Below are 22,016 nucleotides of genomic sequence, written 5' to 3'. Positions count from 1 at the left end.
TCAGCATACACTTTTAGAATTAGACCCAAACTATTTTTGAAATTTTCTCAGTTTTTGAAAGCAGTTTACTTTTTTTAACCCAAGAATTCCTATTGTTGCAAGAAAACAAAATAATATAGCTACAATTGTGTGAAAAGAAACTGCTCCAGTATAGAAGATTGACAAAAACATGTTAATTAGTCCCACTTTCTGCCATACCTGTCTGTTTCAAGAAAGCATATAGAAGTCAAAATCTGACCTGTCACATGTTTTTGAGACAACCTGGATATTTTTGTGATACCCTTTGGATTTAGACTAACTGTGGATATAGTTTTGCTGCTCCTGGCTATGACCCACTATATATTTTTGATTATCAGCTGAAGACCTGTGCATTCAAGCTTTAGAAGTGACCACTCTCATATCTTTTCTGTGCCCGAGAAAATACTCGCCTATAATAAGCCAGGGTTTGTTGAATGCATAGTTTGCTTGCAACTAAGTTTCCAGAACACTGATTTTGGATTGGACACTACATATGAATGTGACTATTACCTCCTGGAGAAAAGGGTTAATGGTCTTTTAAACTAGTTGATTGCCCTTTTTCTGAAACAGAAATATATATTAAAGAAGGTAGGATATGGCTAAATTTTTCAAGAGCTAAAAATGTTTTCATGAATTGTATTTTTTTAAGTTAAAGTTCTAATACACACACAGTATTCTGAACTAATTTTTTTTGTAACAAACATGCAGAAGAGCAAATAATTCTCACTTCCCAAATAGCAGATGTAGGTATGCATGCTTGTTCATAACCTTTATAATGAGCAGAGTTAGAGCCATTCTCTTGTTCTTACATTTTCTGGTATCCATAATGTACACAAGGCATGTGAGATATAGGACATAGCTATACAATTGCAGTGTTCTCAGCAATGGTTCAGAATTCACCCATGTTATCTGGTAAATTTAAATTGAGAGTTCTTACTGCATTTCCTCCTCTGAATTTTAAAATGTCATTTTGAGTGCACAATAGCACTGACAGCTGGTGACATGATGACGTGGGTGGGTAAATAACCCAGAGTAACACTGTATACAGCCCTCAAAAAGAGTAACTGAAACGCTAAAAAGTCTGTCCTTCGTTACAGAACACTATATCTTGTCATATTTGCTTAGTGCAACTTCAGTTCAGTGCTTTAAATGGTACCCAGGGGGAATAGCTAGAAAGGTAGATCTTTTATTTTAAAAATGAGCATGGAGGAGGGGTGACCTGTCTCTTAGCCGTGTTAGCACTTCTACTGGAAATAAAGAAGCAAGAATTGCAAATAGCTATTTTGTTTGAATAATCGGCTTGCCAATTAGCCATCAAGTGCTTCCATCTGTGAAATTGTTGATCAGATGGGTTGGTTGGGACACTTCCAGATTAGGGCATTGTACATGGCACTTGAAAACTGTCACTTTGAAAGGTTTCAAGAGCTGCACTGCTTGATGCTGTAGAATTGATAAAACCTGTAGCTCTTAAAAGACCTGCCACTGATCTAAAAATCTTGTTGAATCTACTGGTCTAATATATGTAGATCTTAACCCTGTAATCTCATTTCATTTTGGATTATGTAATAGTAATGCTTTTTAAAAGTTCTAAATGTAAGGACTTTTTCTTTTAATATTACAAGATTAATAGAGTAAGGTTGCTTTCAGATACTGCCTTAGGCCTCTCCTTTGAAAGCTTTATGAAGTTTAATATTTCAATAAGACTGATGTATTAGGAATTCCTGTAATATCTTTTGCTTTGCCATTTATCTGCTTACAGATAATTTTTGTATTTTTATTTAACTGTAAGGACTTTTCTAAAGCTGTAAAATAATAAAATATGATCAGTCAGATTTAAAAGATAGAATAAAAGACATATGTTAAATAATATTGGTCCATCTTTTTTCCTAAATAGTTTCTTGGGGGGAAAAAAGCAAGATGAGGAGACTTTTTATATTGGTCTTATTATGCTGAGACTGTCTTTTTCCTGTTCTGCTCTTTAAGTAAATTTTGAAAATATGAAGTCCACTTGCTCCTAAAAAGGAGAAAGGAAAGAAGAAGAAGGAAACTTGCTTCTAGCTTACGCATTTCTTTTATGTATTGGGCTAAGCATATTGGGCTATCCTATGCACTACAAATCCTCCCTTGAAGACAGGAAAGAATGTCTTCTGCTTGACAAATGTGGACTGAATCCCTATCAGTCTTAAGTGCTTTACTTTTGAATTTAACTTCTTAAGTAATATAACTGAGTTTAAATGTTTTTAAAGTTTCCCCCCCAATTTGTATAAATATTGAAATAATCCAACAATGAGGCATAGGCAACCACTTGCAGCCTTTTTTTCCTTTCCAAAAAATATAGCTTTCAACGTGGCTTTGCTCAGAGGAGTCACCATATCAACCTCTTTGCAATTCTAATTTTTAAACATTGACTCTTCCCTCTGACTGCTGCTCTCTTAGTCATTCATTTTCTCTCAAATAATTCATATAGAGTATTATTTACATTATTTTAAGTTATAAAATCCAAAACACAGATATAATCAATATTCCACATCCTTTCCCTTGATCGTAAGCTCTTTAAAGCATTGTAACTGTCTGTAGCTGTTCTGTTTTTAACATTCTGATAACCTCATGGATGGAAAATAATTTCTACTGTACCTAAAAAGGAAATCTTACAGTACCTTCCTATAAAAAAGATATTTGGTTCTGGTATTGTCTTCGCTTCTTCCATTGTGATTTCTTTCACAAGTGTTTATTGACTGCTATAACATTATTTAATTATCTACACAGTTTCTCACTACATTTAATAAAGTAGATTCTTTTATGGTTTGTTACTTAATAAAGTGCAAATATTATCTAGTATAATCTGTGGGCCCAATTTAATGTTCAAGAAGTAATCCAATGTATTCTGGAATGGTCTTAACATAGATATTCTGGATCATTGCCAGGATCAGAAATGTAAATTGGAAAAGTGATCTTTATTATTCTATAACCTAATATAGAAGGAACATAAATGTCTATATTCCCTTTGCTTTCTAGCAGTCTAGAATGTAATTGGCAGGCAGGGTGATGGGAAGGTGATATGTACAAAATGTCATATAGGTTGATACAATGATTTTTAAGCCATGCTAATTTTAAATATATGTAAATACATAGCTGTCTGACTGAGACAAATCGATGAAATTTGCAACAGTAGTACTCCCTACAATGAAAAAGTGCTAACAAGTTTGTAATGGGCACAATTAAAAATGTTTTGTGCAAAGACAACAGGTGTTTGTAACAAATTATGATATCTGTTATGGCTGCACTGGAGTTGATTGTTGCTGATTAAGATGGAAGTGTAAAAGGTTAACTCACTTTTATATTACCTTTCATAAAGTAGAGCAGCATTGAGTCTACAATTTTGGTCATAATTTGTGATGGTCATTAAGCGGCCCATCACATGACTGTGCCCAGTTTTATGACCCTTTTTTGTATGGTCATTAAACAAACACAGAGATCATTAAGCAAGCCTGCTATTTGCTATGGGACATTTTTTCCCTCTGAAAATTGAAAGTAAACACTGTTTTCCAGTGAAATCATTGTAAATTGCAATGATTGCAAGACACACCAAATGGCTGCCATTGAGTTGCCAAATACCCAAAATGTGGCCAGATGACCAGGGTGGGTGGGTGGGGGTTTGTCGAATTTGAATCTGAGGCCTGTCATAATGTTAAGGGGTTGCTAAGTGACCTGTTATAAGTTGAGGACTACCTATATATCAATTGCTGCTCAACATGAGAATGTGGAAGTGGAGTGAATCATAAAACAAGGTCATTAAGTAAACACGGCAGTTGTTAAGCAAGTCCACAGTTAAGGGGTAATGTTAAGGAGTTTTCCTACAGATCAAGAATTATGGGAAAGGTTGTATAATTGGCTGAAGCTTGCTTGATTAACTTCATAGTGGAGCAGAAGTTTAAGCTTCTTATTTGGCCTACAACTACTTCTTCACTCAAAAGCTGTCAAAATGGTGGTGTTTTGATGTTTTGCTCTATGCTATATATGTTACTACAATTCTTCTTAGATGGCCTAATTATTAGTAAAAATATAAAGTTACTTAGTTATTTACTTCATTCTGTTTCTGTGCTGTTCTATTCCTAAGACTTCTTGTCAATTGTGCCTAATATCTTAAAGATATTTGTAACTTTTGATACAATTAGGCACAATTGCAATAACATGTTACCATTTCCTTTGTTAAAGAAAATCATTTGTCCCAGACTTCTATTGTAAGTCTGCAGGCTGTTGTGCATTTCAGAATACTTGTACACTTGATTACTTGTATGTCTCCATGTAGTCATGTGTGCATTAACCATTAGATCATTCACAGATTACTTCTGGTATATAGTGCATAATAAACCGTACACATAATACAATTATTTTTAAGAAGAAAACGCCTCTTTTTGTGCCATCTGAAGTAGCACACACACTCAATTGTCTGTAGGTGTAACAGCTGAAAATCTGTACTCCAAGAGTTAAGTCAGCATGAAAGAATTCATTTCCACTTTAATGACCTAGCCTTGCTGGGTTAGGACGATGGGGAACATGCTTCTGACTTGCACTCCTATTGCCAATTAACACCTCCTATAACAGGTTGTCTCAGCTAGTCATTGAGGCAGAGGCAGTAGAAGTAGTTTACATGCATCTTGTTTTTCACACTAGTTGTTTAATACTCACAAAATTAAGTATTAAAAGGTTCCTATTTTTATTTTATTGGGTAAGAATAAACATGACAGTGTTGGATAGTTGTACATTTGCTTATGTCTGTTTTGTTGTGTTTATATTTTAAAGGGGTTTTAACTAAAGAGAATGGATGGAAATAATACTGGATGTAGCTATCTAATAATTTTGTTAAAGAGGTATCCTTTATAATGACATTTTAAAGAAGTGGACCACTTTTTCCACATTTAAAAACTGTTTTTAATGTAGCATGGTTAAACGGGGAAGATTATTCAGTAGGAGTTTTTACTGATTTTCTATGTCTGTGGTTCTTTTTGTAGCTGTGGCTTTATTTATTTTCCATCATTTACATTGAAAGAAATGTATGGTGACGTAAAGGGCAGTGCTCTAAAATGACACTTTGATTCATGATAAATCAGCAGGTATTCTAATAGCATAATAAAACTGGCTAAATAATTGATACCAGTTCACACTAAGAGAAAGGTGGAGTAATATACCTAAAAGTGTTAACAAATTTGCTAAAAGGCCTGAGTAGATAACACTTTAAGGCGTTAGTTTTATGCTGTTAGAATGGCAAATGCCTTTTTTAACACTTAGTCAACAAGGGCTGCCCAAGGAAAAGTCACAGCTTTTATATTTGGATTATATTCGAATGCTCATGAAGAAAAGTAATGCCTCATTTTTAACCTCACTGGACTAATTGTCTTGATCATTCTTCTATTAGATTTTTAGAAACATTGTATATGTATTTTTAAATGCAAAAAAAAAATAATTGTGAAAAACTACCTTAAATTCTGCATTAGCTAATAAGGAATGGCTAAAAGAAATGATTGATGCAGCTTACAGCTGATGCGATTGCCCTGCAGGCAGGTCAGTTCACTGTCTAACACTTGGTAGACAGTTTAGTCAGAAAGAAGCATCTGTTTCTTTTCTTTAAAAGTATAATCAGGAATGATTTTCCTCACTTGTTTTCTATGCACTGGATACAAAGGAACTTTTAAAAGCCATAAAGTTGTATTATTTTATTTTTGTGGCTTACTTTAGTTGTAAGTAAACGACCAAATTTAAAGACTTGCTTCAGTTTTAGTCTTTGGTGATGATGTTAGCACATTGATTCTCTGGGGATTCTGATGCATCTGGTATATCAGCGAAAAGTATATTTACTTTTCATCACCTTTGTAGATCACTGGTTGGAATGGAAAGTGACAGGCAGATGTGGTTTGATGTATAATCTTAACAATTTAATATACAAGCACTGTGCATCTTCATTAATATTGCCCAGTGGTAAATTGGGAAGGGAAGATAGGGGAGAAAACACAAGAATCTTCTACAGCTTGTGGTGTACAGATGTGCCATCTTGTATATCAGTGAGCTTATACATAGGATACAGAAGAGTGTAAAATAATCCATCATTCTGTGGAACTAAGGGTGCCCAATGTGTTTTGCTATCTACAGACAGTATTTTCTGGCCATCATTCTTAATTCTAATTTGGTGGATCTGTGTGTTTCTTCTAGTCTCTTAAAAATAATTTTGCTGTTACTTACTGCAGTAATTATTACAAAAATAAAAATTATTTACTTTTGTACTTAGGATGGTAACTATAAGCAATTTACATGACCGAAGATTTAAAATATAGTTATGTTTAAATAGATATCCAGAATTTTGCTTCAAAACAGTAGCATAAATGAATCAAATTTATGTTGTTGCTCTGAAAGTATTCATTCTAAAACAGTAATATTCAGAAAAAAAGTGTCCCTGTGATAGGGATAGCAATTTATGCACTCTTATACAATACAGCATATTTTCAAATTAATATGCAGATAGGCTGTATGGCTGAATTGGCACATGTAAGACTAGGTTAAAAAAAAGCAAGCCTACAGTAAAAGAATCTCAATTGTACCTGAGAAACATATACCAGTGGAATGGCAATATCCAATGGAATCGATTCATTTGCCATTATTATGTCCTGAACACTAGATCTATTCTACAATAATGATTGAGGAACCCTCAAGATTAAACACTATAAGTAGAATGAGAAGTCCTGTTGACCAAATGGCTCTGGGCTTATGTCAAATGAAACTATCTAGTTTTTTCTTGTTAATCATAATATTTGGCATATGATTTGAAATCAACTAGTTGAATATAGTATATGGGTGTAGAGCATGTTAGGAAATTTTGTTTTAAGAAATTTTGGAAGATTGAAGAGGGAATAAGCACATAGTTATGTACTAACAAGTTGTGGTTAAATTAAGAAATTTTGTTGACATCCATCAGTGTTGGCAAAGCAGTTATATTTAAAAACCCATAGGGAAAAACGTCTTCTCTAAGCAAATACACAAAATAACATAATAGTTCAAAAACTGGTATTAGCAGAATGAAGTATTAAAAGTTGCACTCTGTACTTAGTATTATTGAAAATAGTACGGTTAATATATTAAGGATCAATTGATTATTTAACAGTAATACTGCTGTTTTTCAGAAATTAATTGAAAATGATGATTGTGTATAAAAGGAGAAAACAGAACTGAGTATTCCAGAGTTGTGAGCAATAATGTGGAGAGATCAAAATTGCCGAAACTTTCTGTCACTAAATTTTATATTTTCTAACATATTCCTTTCTTATAAAACATTCTTAATGGTTTTAAATATTACATCCTCCCTATTAATGGTGCTTTGCCATTAAATTTTCAGGACACAAACAGTGGCAATTATTTTCATAATGGCTATCAGGAAACTTCTGTTTCATTGTACAGCTGTTGCCATGAACTACTCTCTCATTTGTAATATTTAGAGTGAGGTCATTTTCAGGCATTAAAAGCAGGATTTCTGAATTGTGGGCTGAATTATTTGAATCTCTTGTAAATATCCATTTTTGAAAATTCACATATTGATATTTTAGGGCTAAATAGATCTTCATTATATTTAAATATTTTTAAATATAATGAAGCAAACTAATATAGTGTTAAGTAGAACTGCTTATTGAATGCTTGATCATTAGCACATATTGGTGGATGGTGGGTTTTGGTGAAGTTATCCTTGGTCACAAATCACAATTAAAAGATCATTTTGTACTACTATGTCATTATTTATAGTCATTGCATAATTTTAATTTTGCAATACTGTAGATGGCATTCTGCACTTGAACGATACATAATTTTGGCCTTGGTCGTCATTCACACCTGGGACAATTGTGCTAATTTTTTATTAGCTACTCATAAAGCAAAGAGCAGAATATTTTGTTCACAGCTTTTCTGCCTAGGGATTGGAGGTCCATTTTTTCTTCTCACTGCACCAATGGATCTGCAAAATGCTCCTGTAGCCTTTTTCCAAGTTCTCTTTAACTAAAAACTGATGAAGCAAAGGGAAATTGTGTTTGTGTTGGTGCCAGTTAATCATGCTAGCCTAGCAGCATTTATATTCACACCACTGTAAGAAACATGTAGTTAATTGGAGATTGTGTGTTTGTGAGAAGGAAAGGGAGAGGGAGAAAGAGCAATATGTATTTTTTATTATTATTATTCTGACCAGATAAATGCTGCACAACCAAATAGATTTGACTGGAATTGAGAGATGTATAAATAGTAATCAGCATTGTATGAATGGGAGAAGGATCTGTGTAATCTTCATAGGTGCAGGGCCGCTACTTAAGAGTGATAGGGTTCAGGTATTGTGCTAAAATACAATGTGACATGTAAGGTTTTTGCTTAATATATGGGAATAACCATTATGCTTATTCATCAAACTATGGCACTGAGGTATTGCAGTGTGTGAAGCCAACTAGTGACTTGCTGAAAAACACTTAGGAGTTTATGACAGATGCAGAGTTAAATTAGATCTTCTAATTCATAGTTCAGTGTCTTACTAAGCTTCTTTTCATATGTGCAGGGGAGGAAATACAACCATATTCTTCATATGAGTCTTTTTAAATAGTCAGGGAAGGAAAAGTTGAAACTCCTCTATATTAGAGTAGGGGTTTGAGATTGCTTATTACCATTTTTGTTTCAAAATTCTGCATTTAATAGAACAGAATATATTCCTGCAGTGTCTTTTTAGATGAAGCTCATTTTATTTATAAAATGGAGTTGTATATATTATAGAGTGTTGTTTCTTTATCTAGGGACCTCCTACAGATGCACCTGCAGTTGACACAGCTGAGCAAGTTTACATTTCTTCACTTGCACTTCTAAAGGTAAATATTTGTGTGTTTTTTAAGTATTGTGCAAAGCACTGAATATATTATAAGCAGGATGTTTTTGCTGTGTCTTATATTGAAAGTTACATTTTCTGAGGTGTTTAAAAATCAGGTATGAGAAATGGGAAACCGGAAGCTTTCCAGGTGTTGCAGAAGTACAGCTCCCAGCAATGGCAAAGGATGCTGAGAGTGATGTGGTCAAGCAATATCTAGATAATGCTACTTTCTGATACAATTATTTGTCATATATTTACTTCCGTTCAGTTTTTCCTCCTGGCCAGTAAAAATTGCTCAACACTTAGCATTCAATGAGTATATTCAGTTATTGAACTCTTTATAAGTTTTTTGTCCTTCATTTTTTTCTCCACTGTATATTTTATGTGGTTGATGGTATACTGGTAAGTAGCTTTAATTTTACTAGTATGGGCAGCTATCCGTTCCATGCCTATAGATGCTTTACACATAACCTCTAAATGTGACTTATTCAAATTATTCATGGTTTTTATATACGGTATAATATAGAATACAAAGTAAAACGGTGCTATTTTTATAAGCCCCATTATATGGCATATATTGCATGATCCTAAATGAGAAGCTAGCAAGGCATGGATTATGACAGTTAGACGGTTGGGCAATAACTGGCACACTGATCAAAGAAGGGCAGTTTTATGGTCAGAGATGACACTTGTGCTATAAAAGCAGAGATATTTTTTCCCCATCAGCGTCTCACTGTTCGGTGTTGTCGTGCTCTTCGTAGGTCTCCGGGTTCTTTTTCCAATGAAGGTATTTTGAGCATAGATTTTATAGATTGTTTTATGCAAACAGAACTAATAGGCATTGGAGGGATCATATATTTTATAAAATACACTTTTCTCTTTTTTAAAGGCATCATCTTCTGAGATAGGATCCATTCTCATGCCTGCCCATTGTCCTTTGCTATACGAATAATAGTTTACTATGAATATTTGTGTAAGACAAGTGATACTATAGAGTTTTCAGAGAAAGTTGCTTTTGGCCTTATAGCTCTAAAAATATGAATATATAATAGAAAAGAAATTTAAAAACCACCAGAGAATCAAGCATCTGTTCCTTAAATATTATTCAGTAGAATTCTGATCTTTCCAGATGCTGAAGCATGGTCGAGCTGGTGTTCCCATGGAAGTTATGGGACTCATGCTTGGAGAATTTGTTGATGACTACACTGTCAGAGTGATTGATGTGTTTGCTATGCCACAGTCAGGAACGGTGAGTTCTTACAGTTAGCACATGTGCTAAAATACTGTTATAATTGTACCTCAAAAATGTTCCTCCCCAACATGCTTATTTTTTTGAAGAAAATATTCATACATGCAGTGCATATATCCAAACTTATAAATAATGTGATGCTTGATGTTCTATATAACTTCTCCAGTCATAAATAGCTATGTTGTTTTGTAACTAGATGCTGTCAGTTGCATGAAGCATTAAAGTCTATGGTAAACAATATGAAAGGTGCAAACAATCAAGCCCATACTTGAAGATTCCAATTAATTGTTTATTGTTCAAGTCTGTGCACAGGATCTTCTCAGACTGACAGTTTGTATCTGATTGAGATGAGATAAAGTTGGACAGCATTCAAGAGGGGTGATTTCAGACTTTGCCCTCTTGTGCTCACATAGAGATTCTAGACTAAGTCCACTTTTGACGACTCCTGAAGCTCATTCTTTTCTTCTAAAGTATATCTGTAAAAAAATTTAAATACTACATTTATAAACTTGGGGTATTAATTAAAAGGCTGTATTTTGATGGGAAAGCTACTGGCTAAAGGCCATAAATAGTGGTGATTTACTTTTTGAATTGCTCTCAAAGCAAGATTAGATTGGATACATGGTGGGAGATGAAGTAGACAAAGTAGATCTTAGACAAAGCAGCCACAGCTCACTTCATAAAATCTTCTAGGCTTTAAATTGCTGTGCACTTCTAAAAAAGAGCAGTGAATACAAATGGATTAAATGTGTTTGTTAAAAGAAATAATTTTGTGATTTCTGACATTTCTCTTCATTAATAGATCATATTATTACTGTCCTGAATTGATCATGAAAGTTTACCTAAAATTGCCTTTGTTAATCTGCTTCCAAATGCAGGGAGTCAGTGTGGAGGCAGTTGATCCTGTGTTTCAAGCCAAAATGTTGGATATGTTAAAACAGACTGGAAGGTTAGGATTTTCTTTATTGACTATAAAATATGTTATAATATCAGCCAAGTCCTCTTGATTTCCTGCCCTATCATTTACTAGTGTTTAAACATAACCTTCCTTCTTTATATGATAGATTGCTTACATTCAATAATGGCTTTAATATATTGTCAAAAGCCAGATAAGCGTTTTCAGATTCCCATCACTGTTTTTCTTCAGGTATGGAGAAATTACAATATTCAATAAGATGTTAAATTTCTGTATTACCACAATAGAAAAGGGACAACTAACCACCCTTTGCAACTTTTCAACCACTGTTCTGTATACCCAATAAAGATTATTTGACATTCAAATATTTTTTAAAAAATCAGGACTTCATTTGGAATGTGTCAACAGAATGTGCCATCTTTGTGCTGAAAATTTTATACTGATATAAAAGCTTATAAGGATTAATGTTAACAAAAGTCTTGACCACCAAACAGAACAGTGCAAATTGCTTTTTGAGCAAATCTCAACTTCTGGTTTAATTGATATTTAATCTTTTGATGTCATTTGATCCTATCATCTATGCTTGAAATAGATATTCCGCAGTGAAAAGCCAACTTGGCTCTAGTGTGTTCAGAGGAGATATTTCCCAGAATGTGGAAAGGATAAAAATTGGATGGGAGGTGTGGCATCAGGATGAAAAACTGAGAGCCTGAGCTGCATTTGTTACTACACCTCCCTTAATGCTAGCACTTCTTCACCACATTTTCATGTTTTTATTATAATGTGGTGAGCATAAATATAAATGTTTCTACTGGCGCTTTCTTTTACCTTAGTATTTTCTTATATAAGTTACACTGTTGCCTTTCATATGTCCTGCTGCAAATAATTGATCATCCCAATGCCTCCTTTTTTTCCAGACCTGAGATGGTTGTTGGCTGGTATCACAGTCATCCTGGTTTTGGCTGTTGGTTGTCTGGTGTGGATATCAATACTCAACAGAGTTTTGAGGCCCTTTCAGAAAGAGCTGTGGCAGTAGTAGTGGATCCCATTCAGAGTGTAAAAGGAAAGGTATGTACTATTTTTTATTAAGTGGGGGAAATGCCTCTTTTAATGCTTTTTTAATCATATATTATGGATTCTTTTACATGGAAAAAATTGGAAAATGTGTTATTTCAACCATCTCTTTAGAATATGAGAATTATCTTTCTCCTTTCCTGCTTAAATTAAATATAGATAACTTGAGCTTTATAGAAAATTTTGATTTCCTTTAATTATTTGATTTCGTGTACTTTTGTTCTTGAAGAGCTCTTTGGTCTTTATGGGTAAGTTAAAAAGAAACTAAAAAAACCCTTTTCCTACATAATAAGCATTTCTATTAAATCCAATGCAATTTGTATCTTAGGGTCAAGACTATAAATACAATTTAGGTTGGTAAAACCTTCAATCTTTTCAAAATGAAATAGCAGATCAAGATAGATTAAATCCTTCTCTAGAGATACATAATCTTCATTCTTGAGATGGAATAGGGTACTTTTTGCATATTCTCCAAAATAAAAATTTCCCTAACAACTTTGCAACCATTCACATTTTAGGGTAAGTTTGCAGATGAATGATTATGCAGAATCCTTATGAAAAGAGATTAACTTGCAAAGCATATTGGGTTATAGTTTGTCCTTTGTTGAAATCTCTTTTGTTCTTGTTTGATTCTTTTTTTATTTCTTTCTAGCCCCATATGCCATTTTCCTATTTCCTGCCTCATGACAGCAGGGAGCAGCTCTATTATCACCTTCACAGAGCTGTCTGCAAATGTGAGAGGCAATTCGATTTTGCTCAGCCACAGGGAGAGTGGATTAGAAAAACTACAGAACATACAGAAATTGGCTAGGTGGTTACTGCTTTAAAATACTGCTGAGGTGTTTTGTTTCAGCATGCTTTCCTATTGTATTACAGAATAGTCATTCAATTAATATGTATGACATTTGTGCAATGTTATAAATATTTTAAGTATTTAAGTTTTTGTGTTAATGGATCTGTGATCGTAAGCTGGTTAACCAACTATAAATGTTGCCACTTTCTTGATAGGATGAAATGATCACTTGTATGAGTATAATAATAGCAACATATGGCCAAGTTAACTGTTAATTTTCTTTCTAAATGTCAGTATATTTCTATATGTGTGTCCAGTTAACAATCCCTCTGCCCAACAAAAAACTTCAAATGAGGTGACTTAAATAGGTAATTGTAAAATATAAAATTACACTTAGCATTTCAGATTGAAATGATATTAGGAAAGGAGAAAAAATATATAAGGCAAAGAAATTACTTCTCAGCTTCAAAATTTCTCCTATGATGCAAAGCAATGCTTTTGTACTATTGCAGATTACCCATTGATTCATATAAAAGTTGACAACTACAGTGAGCATTTGGGCATTGTCAATATTTCTAGTCTGTATTCCCAGGCATTTTTTGTAATTCACTTTTCTTGATAAAGCTGGCTAACATAACCCCATCTCATTAGACATTTTTATAATTGATTGGATACATTTATAGTTGATTAGGTAAGCTTTTGTATTTCTCTGGAATTCTTAAAAACTTCATATCTATATTTTTTAAATTGAACTTAATAAGAGAGATGTTTGGAGAATGAATTCTACAAGTTTTTCATAGAGTATCTCCTGACGAATCAGATTAATACTTGAGAATATTCTCCAGCTCATTTGTGCACATGAATATTAGGTAACAGCTGAAACAGCAGTATTTTTGCCTAACCTACCTTGTTGTGCCAACTCTGTTTCTGACAAGGCCTCAAACCTGATGGTATTGCATTTAGTCTACATTATTGCTGTGAAGTTTTATATTTAGAGTGTTATCACTAGAAACTTTAGAACTGGGCCAGAATGTTGCAGAGAAAATGCCGGTGTGTGCTTCTACCTATCCTGCAAGGAGTGTTTTAGTTACTTATTTACTTTCGATGTTACCAAATAACCTTGAACATATGGTGCCTTAATTCTATACTCCTTTATTTATAAGCAAATCCATAAAATATCAACTTTCCAATCCTGATGTCAGCAAAAAGTCCACAACGTTTTGGCAGAGCATGTCTTATTTAACTTTATCAAATAAGCAAACTTTATATTCCGTTCTTTTACTACTAACAGTCTTAATATTTAATTCAAATATTGTTGTAGGATTTGATTTATCTTCGGTTCTTATTTATCCCATTGCACAGATTCCTTCAAGAGTTTAAAAGCCGTTTTTATAACTCTAATAGAAAACATTTTCCTGGTCATTCTCTTGGTTAATCATTTTCCTTTTAATTTTTAAAACTTTAGCCAGTTTTATTTTTGTATATCCAGTAAAGTGTCCTTTTCCAAATCATTATCCTGGCCTGTCATTTGTAATTCTACTTCCAGTATTTTTTCCACACCTGTCATTCTTCATAACATATTTTGGCCATTGTATATACATAAAAACAGACATCACTGACAGTGTTGACATCATAGTTATTAATTTCTGGCTCCATTCTTCAAAGATCTTCTTTAATGTTTCTGATGTTTTGTGTCATATTCTAAGTACCAGTATTAACTGGTATCAGAGAACGTGCTTGTATTTGATGACTTTTTAGATTTGTCATTCTGAAGGTCTTCAATAGCTTTAAAATGGTTAATAGACAATTTCTGAAAGTGAGTAGAAAGTGAGATTCCAAACGAAGTGTCTTTTAAAAGGCTCTGCTGGATTGTGAGCAAGGGGGATGATCTCGTTATCTCTCGGTGCTCAATCCCGTGCAAAACTAATATCCTATGGTCTCCTTACAAGGAGCAACCATCTGGAGCATGGGTGGGTGATCTCCCATCCTCACCTTATTCAGACTGACTTCTATGGAATTAGTTTATTCACTGGTTCCTTGGTCTTTTTTCAGTTGTCAGCTCCACTTTTCTGGAGGTGTCTTCAGTTTGCCGTACCAACCCCGGAGGTTCCTGCAATCAATCACATTGAGGAAGATGGAATTCAATTCCTATTCCTTTCTTTTTTCCAGAAAAATAGAAGCAGCTTTTTCATTTTTATAATCCAATATCTACTACTAGAGCCATGGTAGCGCAATGGTTAGAATGCAGTACTGCAGGCTACTTCTGTTGACTGCTGACTGCTGACTGCTGACTGCCTGCAATTTGGCAGATCGAATCTCACCAGGCTCAAGGTTAACTCAGCCTACCATCCTTCTGAGGTGGGCAAAATGAGGACCCAGATTGTTGGGGGCATATGCTGACTCTGCATACTGCTTAGGGAGGGCTGTAAAAACACTGTTAAACGGTATATAAGTCTAAGTGATGTTGCTATTATTGTCATAAGAAAAGAAACACGAAACCACACACTTTGATGCCCCAAGCACACAAAGAATTGAAAAGATCCAGAAAGATAATTTTATTGGGAAGAAAGTACAGATAAAAGTTCAAAGAGTGCCTTCAAATTGGTTATTGTCCCAAATACTGTGAGATTGACAAAAAGAAAGCAGCTCGTTGAAAATATGACAATCTAAAATATATGCCCACTTCTATAACTTCGGAAAATATATCAAATTCCCTTCTAAAACCAAACACAATTTCATAGACCATCTTAATTTATACTTCCATTTCATCAAAGCCTGAATTTATACAAGATTCTTGGCAGAATTGATTTCTTGAGTATGGTTTGTAGAAATATCTTGTTGATTCATAACTGCAAACACCAAGAACTGTTGTGTGCCATCTGCTCTGAGGACTAGTGTGCACACTTGGGTATGTCTTTGCTTCTTCCCAAGTCACATTGGATCATCTGGTCTCTTGATATTCCTGTAGCTTCAGTTTTTCTTAAGGCTTAATTTTTTGTGCTTCCGAATGTTTGCCTTCATCAACTACTCCACTTTCTTATGATCTCCCATCCAAACCTAGCTCTTCGCTAATTAGTTGTGTACAGCTAGCACATAACTGGTCTGGGTCTGGAGAGTTCTTTGGCCTGTAAGTATACTATAAGAGTGTAATATATTCCCAATGTCAGAAAATGACAAGTTTTTGAACTTCAATATTCAGGTGAGAGATTTGCATATAACAATGGATGCAAATTCCTCATCTACCATATTCCTATATATACAACATACAGTGTTGATTAAAATTCAGCCAAATGTATCTTATTCCCGCTAAACCGATGTGTCTCTAAAATATAGAGGAAGTATCCTTAAAATACTGACAATAGAAGCATTCACTAGAAAGGAGGAGCTGAAACGTCCCCTTCTTAATAAAATGTCTATCTTTATACCAATTGTTGGTAAAATGAGCAGTCCTGTTATGTATTATGTAACTTTCAAAAATGGTTCTGCATAGAACTCAAGTACTGTTTAGAGACGTTGTTCTCTATAGTTCTGTTTAGAGACATGATGGGCAGCAATGTCTGAAGAATCCTTCATCAATATTTCTTACCCTCAAATCAATTAACTATTCTCTCTTCTCCCTTTTGTCATTCATACACTCTCTCCAGTTCTCTCCAGCCATCCAACCACTACCTTCAGTGATTCTCAATGTAGGTATACCGTCTGCCATCCACAGTCTGTTCCACTTTGTTCCCAGAGCCAGCTAATTTCTTTTCCCTAGCCTTCATTACTGTCAGTCCCACAAGTAGACCACACTAACGGAGACCATGTAGACATAAATTTTATTTTTTTTAAAAAGCCATAGTAACAGAATCTTGAAACTCTAAATGTGCTTCCTTTCTCTTCTTTATTTTCATATAAAAAGGAGAGGCTGTCTAAAGCATTTTTGAAAATCTCTTTGTTAGTATGAACTAAAACTTCATTTATGTATAAGTAGTACACAGTCTGTAACCTGTTCAGAGATATTTCCTTATTAAACTGAGAAACAGAAAGACCATAGTTGGGCAAAAAGGGCAGTGAGAGTAGGAGTGACTTCTGACTTCCTGCCAGCTTCCCACTAGACTTTCCTTGTAGGAAGCTATCAGGGAGCATTGAAATGAAGATCATGTGACTGCTGCTGACCATCGCAGCACCGAAGCAGTCACAGTTTTGCCAATTTTCAATTCCACGGGTGTTATGGATCCCACATTTTGGATGCATTCTGTAAGTTAGCCCGTTTGAAGTATATTTATTCAAAAATTGTTGCCCTGTTGCACTATTTCACCCAGCTGACAGTTACAAATAATCAAACCAACAGGAGAGTTTTGGATGTATACAGATTGCCTTTGTAACAGATCTTCCCTCTGTCCTTCAAGACATTTTTAATGCTTTCTGCAATGTCTTTCTCTAATGTTTCTAGTCTGGGCTTCCCCTTGTTGCTACTTCATGTTTGGAGAGTCTACTAAGAACAACATCTCTACTTAAGCTCTACTTAAACAACAACTTATTCCCTTATAACACCCATCCAAAGTACCTTGGAGTAACATTGGACCAGACTCTCTCCTATAAGATATAACTGGAGAATATGACAGCAAAAATCAATACTAGGAGCAACATACTTCAAACCTTACGTAGAACTAAATGGGGGCTTCAGCTGGCACCCTCCGATCATCTGCACAAGGGCTGATCTACTCCGCAGCAGAATACTGTGGCCCTGTATGGCTTTACAACTGCCATGCTAGTAAGCTAGATGCCAAACTCAACAACACCATGAGGATTACAAGTAGATGTATTAAAACCACTCTGATATGCTGACTTCCTGTTCTGAGCCATATAGCGTTGCCAGCTTTATGAAGGCAAGATGCACTATTGAGAGAATACAGAAAATTATGAGCAACTCCTACCTACCATGCTGACCTTCCTTACTTATTAGCTGGAAGACTTAAATCCAGGAAACCCACAACATCTGCCCAACAGCTTTAATATTTGATTCCCAATCAGTTGTGGAATGCTCAGACATAGGAAGACATAAATGACTCTACAAAAATGGTGCCAGACTTTGAACTACCACATTGACAGTGGACAGGACTCACTATATGACTGGGGTATAGTATTCTCCCCTCAGTGTAACAGCAGGATCCCACGTCAAACTATATGTCCCATCATGACTGGCTGTACGCTGAGGGCAGACACCAGTCCAATATCTGATTTTTTAAAAATAATAAATGATGCCGTGCTTCATTGGTTAGATAGCCTAGACATTGATATTTGAACATAGATCCTTTTAATATTTTTATTTTATTGTGTTTTACTAATCTAAATGAAACATTAATATATATTGCTAGTCTATGTATGATATGCCATACATTAAATAAAAATCCATGAAAGTAGTCCACAGTACACTCGACCAAATAACCAAATACACCAAGACAGAAATACTATCAACCGCTGCCTAACCATATACCTTCAGTTTGACAGACAAATATGTCAACAAAACAAAGGGACACCCATGGGATCACTGTTTTCAAGACTCATAGCAGAGACCATAATGCAATGCCTGGAATTGATAGCACTCCTTTGCATACAGCTCACAATATGGATCCAAATATGTAGGTGACATCTTGGTCATAATTTAAAAAAGGATCAACTAGAGAACACACACCACAACCATCAACATAATCTTCAAATGTATAAAATTCACAAGGGAAGAAGAAAACAACACACTATCCTTCCTGAATATCCTTATCAGCAGAGATAGCAATGGCAACACAAGTTTATTGAAAACCATCCACACCTATCAAGTGCTCCACTACCTAAGTGACAACCCAACCTCCACAAGAGAAGCTGCGTAAGAACACTATTTAGACTAGCACAGACACATTGCGACAACCCTGAATATCAGAAATATCAGATATGCAACATCTTCCAACAAAATGAATATCCACACACCTTCATCAAAATGTTTCCTGATCACTCAATGCAATATAGCACAACCAGCATAACTGAAAAGGATAACACTGCCATACATCAAAAACATCTCAAAATCCATCAACAGACTATTATAAGCACAGCATAGCATACAAACCAACTAAACTTATCCAAAACTTCCTAAGGGAATCAAAAGACATACATCGCAGCCACAAATGGAGCTCGGGAGCCCATTTTTGCTGGCAGAGCACGAGGGCCCCCACAGGCGCCCCCAGTACAAGAGATGTCGAGCTGGTCACGCTCACCCCAGCCATGCCTACCCTGGCGCTGCAAGGTCAAACACAACTCAGATCTGGCCCTTAATGAAATTGAGTTTGACACCCCTGGACTAGACCATAGTTTCAACTGGGAAACTGTGGCCATCCTAGACCAAGCCAAGTCCAAAAATCTGAGAGATTTCCTGGAAGCCAGGCACTCTGACAAATTGGCCATCAATGTCATGTAGACATAAACAACATCTAGATACCATTCAGAAGAGACAATCAGCAAACCAAAGACCAGAACATCCCCCTCACCAGCAATCAACATCCAGATGAGCAAAGATTAACACCAAGATTAACATTAGAGCGATAATCAAGAAGCAAACAATATCCCAATCAAGCAACTGGTTGAACAAGCTAACAGTAAATAGCCCAACCAAAGAACTACCAAGACCACTTCCACCAGCATTGACAGAGCAAGCCACTAGAATATAAAATGAGAGCAAACCCCATTCCCTAGATTATGTTATCTACTTTGGGTAATGAACCGTCTACAAGAAAACAACGAAGCACAGCAAACATCAAGGACCCTTCAATCCTACAAATATTCTCCTCTAATCAAAATCAGTGGGTTGTCCATTTTTAAAAAGTGACAGAGAATCTGATGTTATTTCTCCTTATTATATAGTAAACACACTGGACAAATTCAGAATTGTGAGCAAGGAGTAACTTATACAGGTAGCCCTCAATTTATGATTACAATTGAGCCCAAAAATTCTAAGTGATAAATTTATTAAGTGAATTTTGCCTCAATTTTGCCTTCCTTGCCACAGTTGTCAAATGAATCACTGCAGTTGTTAAGTAAAACAGTTGTTAAGTGAACTTGGCTTCCCCATTGACTTTGCTTGTCAGAAGGTCACCGAAGAGGATCACATAACCCCAGGACACTGCAACCATCATAAATGTGAGTCAGTTGCCAAGCAGCCAAATGTAAACTATGTGACCATGGGGATGCTGAAACCACCATAAGTGTGAAAAATGCTCATTACTCACTTTTTTCAGTGCCATTGTAACTTTGAACAGTTACTAAGTAAACTGTTGAAGTCGATGACTACCTTTAATTCAATCTCTAGAACACTCAGCAATGGCTAAGTTGCTTGGTGAATTATGGAGGGGAGGGGGGAGAAACTCACTTTGCGAAAGAGAGATTCATAAATAGTTGGGAGATTGAATCTGTTTATTGATGTCTAACTGGGAGGTATCAATTTCACAGATTTTGTTTACTAAGAACTTCAGCTGAGTGATAGTAAGTACTAGCTAGCATTTGTAATTATGCACAGCTATATAACCATGTTTTATCTCTCATGATTAGTCCATATTCTCAAAAAAAAAAAAAAAACAACCAGAAGGTATGGATCCACACAGATAGAATCTTATTTCCTCCATACCTTGACATGTTCAGCTTAAGCTGTGGTTTGCCATGTTTGCCTGAATCAGTGGACATTCTGAAACATATCCAGAAATTATACTTGGCTGGTTTCTGATTCTCCATCTGGAATGTAGGCTCTAATAAGCTTGACATTGTGGCGAACTTTGGTTAGTACTAAACAAGCAACAGAGAAAAATGTGTACTGTGTTAGCATGTGGAGAGGGAAGGAAGATAAAGAAATGTATGAGTTTGCAGCTCATTTGCAGTTGGAAGTTCATTTGAATTAAGCCCTTGTGTATTTCCAGCTTTATTTCTCTTCCATTTTTATCTCATGTTTTCTTTCTCTCTAGTAATTATTTCATAGATAATATATACATATATATGGCATACAAATAATAATTGCATGCTTGGGTTTTTTATTGCCTTCTCAACTGTGCATAGTTATATGAGATAGTCGAATAAAAGTTCCAAATAGAATGCTTCATTAAACAGAGAGAAACTTTGTGCTGAAGGTGTTTTTTTTAATGCAATAACACTCAATTTGGTATATTTCAGAGCAGGCAGTTATTTTTGCTTGTTAAACTGCAATGGTTTATTTCCCTTTTCTAAATGAAAAAGTTTTTGAGTACATTTTTCATTTAATAGTATTAATTTTTAAATGCCTTTTACCATGGGAGATGTAGAATAATCCATCTCTCTTTGGTAAGACATAAAGCTTGGAAACTTGTGGTTTTTCTGCTTTTGGGGTTATAAATGCATGTCTTTGCTTGTCAGACCAAATGTATTATTCTGTAGTTGTCTCTCCATTCTGGATATTCAGGTTGCATAGTAAACCTGACCAAAGCAAGCAAATCCTCCAAGGATAAAGAAGGAAAATGTATGCACTCCTAAGAATCTTTTTTTTTCAGAACTAAAATTGACATTTTTATAAATAATTACCATGTGTAAGACCTCAAAACTCACAATCACAGCAATTCAGTGGTATGCATTTGGCATGAGTCAATTTCTGTTCTTAGTGCTTTTCATTGGAAATGGCATAAAAGTAAGATTTCTCTGAATTTTTTATGCTGTGGGCTTACAGGGGACCAAGATGTTCTTTGGTCACGGTTTTTAAGTGTGCACACCAGCATAAATATCAAAGTGGTCATAAACTTCAGCTGCACTTCGAGGGTCATAGTTCCATTTAATTTTTCAAAGAACCTAGAAACCAACTAAGCAGTTGATAACAGTTCAGTTGCAGGTGATAAAGGAGATTTTAGATGGGACATTACTTTTCCTTCCACACCTGGCAATAGTTACATTATAGCCTTTACACAGGATTTCTTATACAATGCTGTTTTCTTATAAATGTGTATGAACAATGGCTGGATGCTTGAATTGCAAAGCGTCTTAATGCATTTTTAAAAGATAGCTTCTATTTGCTATGGGGCTTCGGGGACATTTTCTGCAAATA

General features: G+C 35.0%; 1 protein-coding gene across 4 annotated transcripts in view; it reads left to right on the top strand.

Annotated features, from left to right (window-relative positions):
* Positions 1–22,016, top strand: part of PSMD14 (proteasome 26S subunit, non-ATPase 14) — a 112,720-nt gene that overhangs the window by 74,150 nt on the left and 16,554 nt on the right. For all 4 annotated transcript variants that reach the window (XM_087920083.1, XM_026697157.2, XM_087920084.1 and 1 more), the window contains 4 exons: positions 8,829–8,900; positions 10,029–10,148; positions 11,027–11,097; positions 11,982–12,132. In XM_087920083.1, coding sequence (XP_087776209.1) covers positions 8,829–8,900; positions 10,029–10,148; positions 11,027–11,097; positions 11,982–12,132 — 414 coding nt within the window. The remainder of the gene's footprint in view (positions 1–8,828; positions 8,901–10,028; positions 10,149–11,026; positions 11,098–11,981; positions 12,133–22,016) is intronic.

Source organism: Pseudonaja textilis, chromosome 1, assembly GCF_049901715.1.
Source record: "Pseudonaja textilis isolate UNSWEBS1 chromosome 1, rPseTex1.2, whole genome shotgun sequence".
Classification (NCBI taxonomy): Eukaryota; Metazoa; Chordata; class Lepidosauria; order Squamata; family Elapidae; genus Pseudonaja; species Pseudonaja textilis.
This window is presented reverse-complemented; position numbering and strand designations above follow the sequence as displayed.